The 6,061-nt window shown below is 48.6% G+C and overlaps 3 protein-coding genes across 10 annotated transcripts in view; 2 read left to right on the top strand and 1 right to left on the bottom strand.

Annotated features, from left to right (window-relative positions):
• The window catches only part of LOC108250979 (transmembrane 4 L6 family member 5), a 4,932-nt gene extending 3,121 nt beyond the window's left edge, over positions 1–1,811 (top strand). The window contains exons 2-6 of one of the 2 annotated variants that reach the window (XM_017441102.3): positions 520–696; positions 768–836; positions 917–1,071; positions 1,147–1,339; positions 1,442–1,802. In XM_017441102.3, coding sequence (XP_017296591.1) covers positions 520–696; positions 768–836; positions 917–1,071; positions 1,147–1,339; positions 1,442–1,462 — 615 coding nt within the window. In that variant the 3' untranslated portion in view covers positions 1,463–1,802. Of the gene's footprint in view, positions 1–519; positions 697–767; positions 837–916; positions 1,072–1,146 lie in introns of both variants that reach the window. The other variant, XM_025002812.2, reaches the window with a different exon arrangement.
• The window catches only part of atg16l1 (ATG16 autophagy related 16-like 1 (S. cerevisiae)), a 48,914-nt gene that overhangs the window by 20,391 nt on the left and 22,462 nt on the right, over positions 1–6,061 (top strand). The gene's annotated exons all lie outside the window — the stretch shown is intronic.
• On the bottom strand, positions 2,100–5,317 carry LOC108250978 (P2Y purinoceptor 12). Of its 4 annotated transcripts, none has more exons than XM_037979891.1 (3): positions 3,812–5,317; positions 3,480–3,733; positions 2,100–3,386 (listed from the first exon to the last, which is right to left on the bottom strand). In XM_037979891.1, the coding sequence occupies exons 1-3, from the start codon at positions 3,974–3,976 to the stop codon at positions 2,720–2,722; spliced, it is 1,086 nt and encodes a 361-aa protein (XP_037835819.1). In that variant the 5' UTR covers positions 3,977–5,317; the 3' UTR covers positions 2,100–2,719. The 4 variants fall into 4 exon arrangements, with proteins under 4 accessions (XP_037835819.1, XP_037835814.1, XP_037835813.1 ...); XM_037979886.1 differs by having other exon boundaries at positions 3,480–3,987; positions 4,218–5,317; XM_037979885.1 differs by having other exon boundaries at positions 3,480–3,976; positions 4,218–5,317.

The raw sequence follows: 6,061 nt of genomic DNA, 5'->3' as shown, positions 1-6,061 counted from the left end.
GATGAAGACCGATGAAGACTGATGAAGACCGATGAAGACCGATGAAGACTGATGAAGACTGATGAAGACTGATGAAGACCGATGAAGACCGATGAAGACTGATGAAGATGCCGGTCCCGTTCTGGCTTCACCTCCAGGTTCTGCTTCGAGGTCTTTCAGTCTTGGGTTCTACCTGAAGTCCTGCTGGCTGTTGTCCCTCCCACAATAAGGTGGGAATCACCATGGTAACCAGTCACTCTGGGTCATCTTTATTACCCAGCATGCTTTTCTTCTGTGTTTTTCATATGGCCGCCCCGTCGACCTTTAATTCGACGGGCGGTCTGCAGCCTGAGGCTCTTTGAAGCTTTGAGCTGGTTTCAGAGGCTTTTACTTTGATTTGACATAAATATGTGACAGAACGTTACTACTAACACAAGGAGTCAAACAGACTGATCATTTTGAGCTAATCGTTCGTTAGCCCGTTAGCTTCGGCATCATTACTTCATGGCTGAACTTTGACCCTCCGGCTTTTGTTGACAGATGTGCGTGTCGAGGTATCTGCGATGTGTCGGCGTGTCTCTGGTTCCCATGGCGATCGTCTGCATGCTCTGCAACATCCTGCTGCTGCTTCCTGAGCTGGACATCCACTTCCTGTTGGAGGGTCACGTGACCAAAGAGGCCACCTGGGCCACGGGCCTGTGGGGTTCCGGTTTCCTGGTACGATCCCGAGTGTTTCATCACATGTGCAGCTCGAGTCATGCAGATGTTTCACAGATGTTTGCTTTCAGGTTTTACTCAGTGCCCGGGCGTTCATCCGGACCAGCAGGACCAAAGGCTGCTGGGCCTTCAGGAGTCAGGTGAGCTGGATCTCCTTCTGATCCTGGTCCTGGTCCTGGCCCTGGTCCTGGTCCCACAGATGTTGTGTTTCTGTCTCCAGATGTTGTGTCAGGTTCTGTACTCGTGTGTGGGGTTACTGGCTGCCTTCATCTGTTTTCTGGTCAGTGGCACCGGTCTGGTCAACGGTCCTCTCTGTCAATACAACTCTCCCTCCGGTCCCACCTGGGGGGCCCCTCTGGGGCCCGACCCTGACAGGTGAGACAGACCCACCAGCCAAGGTGCTCCAGATGTTTGACCACTGCTGCTCACCTGGTGTGTCGGTGTTTTCAGGCACTCGGGGTACCTGTACAACCGGACCATGTGGTCCGGGGTCTGCATGAAGCCCGAGTCAGTGGTCCAGTGGAACGTGGTTCTGTTCGCGGTGATGGGGACCATCAGCGCCCTGCAGGTCCTCCTCTGTGGGCTCAACGTGCTGAACTCCATGATGGGGCTGATCCTGGGTCAGGGCTCCTGTCAGAACAAGGTGAGGCGGGTCTGGGCCCGGGGTCTGGGCCCGGGGTCTGGGCCCGGGGTCCGGCTGAGGCGGGCTCAGTTTGTGGAGGTTAAACTTGTGTTCTGTGTTCAGGTGAGTCCGGTTTCAGTCTGAGACGGTTCCGGATGGATCTCTACTGTTCCACCTCATCACTGATGAGACTTTTACTGAAGGTCCCTGAACACATCGAGGGGGTTCCTTGTTAAATAAAAACACTGTAGGAACAGTCCTGTTTCCATGGCGACGGGTCCTCCACACTACGTCTACAGAACCCGGCAGAACCGACCCGGTTCTCCTAAACAAGGCGCTGCTGTCAAGAAACTTTGTTTTTTTTCTTCAGGGCTTCTGTATTTATGACAAAATGTAATATTTATTAACTTTCATGATTTATTCTGAATTTATTTAAATACTTTTATGTAAAATTTGAGCATTTTATGCAAACATTTTTAATTTGTGATAAGAGTGATGATGATGCAGTAAAAATCTGTCTGAATGATCAATAAAAAAATAAAAACCTTAATTTCTTTGTGTTTTTGAACAACAACTTGTGATAACACAAAAACAACCATTTTTACGCCTGCTGTGGTAGTAGCTGAGAGTCATCCCCAAGACGACATTCCTTCAAGGAATGCTCATCTCTGGGAAAGAACTTTGTCTTCCCAACTTTTACATTTTAGGCACAGAACAAAAACAGTCGGTTTCAGATACAGTTAATTCAAACCATAACAAAATGTATATAAAACACAAACTGTTGAACTTAATTCAAACTCCTGTTTTATTTACATTTAAGGTCCATCACAACAGCTCATTTAAAGATCTACATTTAATAACTGACCAATAATTGTTCCACGTTGATGGAGGTGGTTTGGATTCTTCTCCAAAAAAAGAAAACTCATATTTTGAAACCATCAGGAAGTGCATTTTATTCTCCTGAGATCCATCCGTCCCATCGTTTGACCACTGCAGCCGAGGGTCCAGTCTGTGGATCCGTCTCCTTCTCCATCCTACCATCATCCCAGCTTCCTGAACTGCTGGAGAACCACGGTCTCAGACGCAGCTGGGAACCTTGAAGACACCAACAGAACCTGCTCCTCCTCATAAAGCAGAGACGTGTTCCTCTCTGTGTCTGCACCTTCAGGTCCTGTCCATGAACCCCACAAACAGGACCTGAGATGAGGGGGAACCTTATTTGGAACCCATCCCGCAGCAGAAACGAGTTGATGTTGTGAAGACAGCTGTCCCTTCTCACCACGTGCCTCAGACTGGACGCTCCCACTCACAGCTCCGGTCCACTGTCCCAGGTTCAGCTGTCCAAACTGGAGTAAACTTTCCCCACATGGTGTTCCTACTGTCAGCTTTCAGTCTGTGAAGTTAACCTGTTGTGCTGAGCGACACTTGGTTCTGGATGTTGGCGGGACTCGGCTCCCCCTGCTCCTCCCTACCTCGGCTGCTGACTCTTGCGGTTCTGAGTCTCAGGCTAACCCGGGTCCGAAAAGCCTTGCTTAAAGCAAAGTAAACCAGTGGATCCAAACAGACATTGAGAACCGACACCATGCAGGTGAACTCCAGTGAATAGTAAAACAGCCGGTCCAGAACGCAGTCTCTCAATACTGAAAGAGACAGAAGTCGGACCAGGTGGTAGGGGACGAAGCAAACGCAGAAGACACTGACCAACACCAAGATGTTCCTGCGAGACTTCACAAGCTTCCCGGAGTCGCAGGAGGTCGGCTGGTTCTTCTGGGCCTCCAGCACCCTGCGGGAGGTGCTGTGGTAGAAGAAGAGTAGGGAGACGAGCACTGACAGGAAAATGATGCCAGCACAGACGTGAACAACTGTGAAGAACGGTTTGAATGTTTCAGTCAGGAGATCCTCACATGAGCTGACAGGAGAGTTCAGATGTTTGTGGTTTATTTGCATCAAGACGATGTAGGTCGTCATTGGTGCCAGGAGAAACACCCAGGTGGCCGTGGAGATGATGTGAGCAGCTCGTGTGGTCATCAGGAAGTGAGTCCCAACAAGACAGACAATCTTCAAGTACCTGGGGAGACAGAAAGAGGAAGCGAAAAGGCTTCAGTCATGTGATTAATGGAATCCTCCGGCTGCGGTCAGAACGTCAGAGGAGAGGTTCTACCTGTTGGCAGAGATGTAGCCCATGAACAGGATGCTGGCATACATGTTGAGGAACAAGGCGGAGGCTCCAAAGCTGCAGTAGAGTAAGGTGTCAGAGCTGCTGGTGTAGTTGATGATCCGGAGAGGGAGGCTGAAGCAGAGCAGGAGGTCAGCGGCGCTCAGGTTCCTCAGGTAGATCATCAAGCTGCTGGCCACACGCCGACGCACTCGGCAGCAGTGAAACCACAGGATGAAGCTGTTAACAACCAGACCCACCTGGAGAGGAAGCAGGAGGAAACTGACTGCATGGAGCTGGAGTTCGGAACCAGCAGAACCTGAGGACAAGAAGCTCACCAGGACCAGCAGACTGTAAACCAGAACGAAGAAGAGGCGGCCTGATTTGTCCACCGGACCACAGCCGGGCGGTGAGCTCGTGTTCTGGGCCGAAACTGAGAAACTGCTGAAGGCTGAAGTCCCTGCTTTCAGGTCAGACATGTTTCTGTGGAGTTTACAGGACATCTGGAAACAAACTGTCACGGTTATGGGCAAACGGAGCACATGTAGAATTATGACTTAGTGTCTTAAAGGCCGACTTCGAGGATCTTTTTCCTCTTCAGAGAGGCAGAAATGTTCAGCTGCAGTTTGTTCTCTAAAACTTCATCTTTTAATCTGACTCCAACAATGATGCGTGTTTAAAACTTTACAAGGTGCAACAGAAGCCCAAACCTGGAAAAGGGCCGTGGTGAACGTATTTACTTACAGCTGAGTCTGTCCTTCCAGTTTCAGAGCTTCTTCAGGATGTCCTCCTAATGATGGTGTCTTTAAGGTCTTTAAGGCGAGGAAATGTAAAACCACCTCAAACAGAAGTTATTCTGAATGTCACCGATGGATTCCTGCCACGGCTGAATCTTCAGATCACAGATTTCCGCTCAGACAAAACTCAGAGATTAGATCTACTTCCTGTTTAGACTGGCAGACATAAACGGGTTGAGGTTAATTTTGACCGCAGGTGTTTTTTTTTACCAGAACAGAAACGTCTACGCTGCCAACACTTCCTCTTCTCTGATCGTCTCATCAGTCATTCACATCGCAGTCATTTGTCAGCTTTAAAACGGCTGATTCTTTTAGTTTGATCATCGAGTCATTTAGTGAAATACCAAAACTGAACTTAGTTTCTGTGAGACGTTTTGGTTGCTCTCCAGGTGATTTCCTGCAGGACCGCTCCAGGATTACGGCGCTTCTCCTTCAGCTGCTCCTCCATGACTGTTGGATGTTCTGGATCCACCCATCTTCAGTGTCCTGGCTGAGGGAGGGAGCCACATACCATACCACTTCCACCCCCATGCTTGACTGCAGGGAGGGTGTCCGTCTGTCTTTTAGGAGGACGGATTTTAATGAAACTGATCAACTTTTTGGAGTCAATCACATTAAAGATGGCCGCCCCAGCTAATCAACCTCAGCCAACACAAAGATGGCTCTAACTCTGTCAGTGTTGCAGATGTGAAGCGAAACTTTCGTGTGGTAGTAGCTGAGCATCATCCCTAAAAAGTACTTAGAGCTCTACGGCTTGCATAAGATCTTTGGCATTAACTGTCAACTCTGTCTGTCTGTTAGCAAAATATCTCGTGAACGCCTGGACAGATTTTCATGAAACTTTCAGAAAGTAATCAGGACGATGATCGTCTGCGATTCATTACCTTTGGGAGTCCATCCAATTCAAGATGGCCGCTGCAGCTGGTCAGCCAACACAAAGTTGGACATAATTTAGTTTTACAGATATTGGGTCAAATTTAATGTGTTGGTGGCAGCTGAGCATCCGCCTCTGTGGCGGGCGATAGGCATTCCAGGTTCTGGTTCTGTGCTCTGNGATTGACATCCAACATAACCAATCAGCACGGAGCGTCAGGCAGCGGAGGACGAGAAGGGAGCTGATCTCAAGTTTTCAACCTGAGGCCTTCATCAGAAGAATAATCAGAGTACAGGCTCGGAGTAATCAGAGTACAGGCTCGGAGTAATCAGAGTACAGGAATGTTTATTAATCGCAGCACCAGTTTGATGTTTTGATGTCGCTGGTCTTTCTACCAATCAGATGGTAACAAAATTTAACTGACCAATGAAGAAGCTGATGCTGATTCGCTCGTCCAATCAGGATTCAGGACTGTCTCATTGAAACATGAGTCAGCAGAGCTGTGACTGTTATACGACAGAACAGACTCACAGCAAACCTGTGTGTGTGTGCGTGTGCGTGTGTGTGTGTGTGTGTGTTCAGGTCGCTGTGAGGCTAAAGGAGCTCTGACCGGCAGCAACGCAGGAATCACCAGCATCGAGTTCGACAGCGCGGTAAGTCCTGTTGTTGTTTACCTGTTTGTGTCTCAGGGATCCTACCTGCTGTTTAACCTTGTTGTTGTTTACCTGTTGTTGTTTACCTGTTTGTGTCTCAGGGATCCTACCTGCTGTTTAACCTTGTTGTTGTTTACTTGTTGTTGTTTACCTGTTTGTGTTTCAGGGATCCTACCTGCTGTTTAACCTTGTTGTTGTTTACTTGTTGTTGTTTACCTGTTTGTGTCTCAGGGATCCTACCTGCTGTTTAACCTTGTTGTTGTT

The sequence above is a fragment of the Kryptolebias marmoratus genome, linkage group LG2 (genome assembly GCF_001649575.2).
Source record: "Kryptolebias marmoratus isolate JLee-2015 linkage group LG2, ASM164957v2, whole genome shotgun sequence".
In the NCBI taxonomy this organism is placed as follows: Eukaryota; Metazoa; Chordata; class Actinopteri; order Cyprinodontiformes; family Rivulidae; genus Kryptolebias; species Kryptolebias marmoratus.
This window is presented reverse-complemented; position numbering and strand designations above follow the sequence as displayed.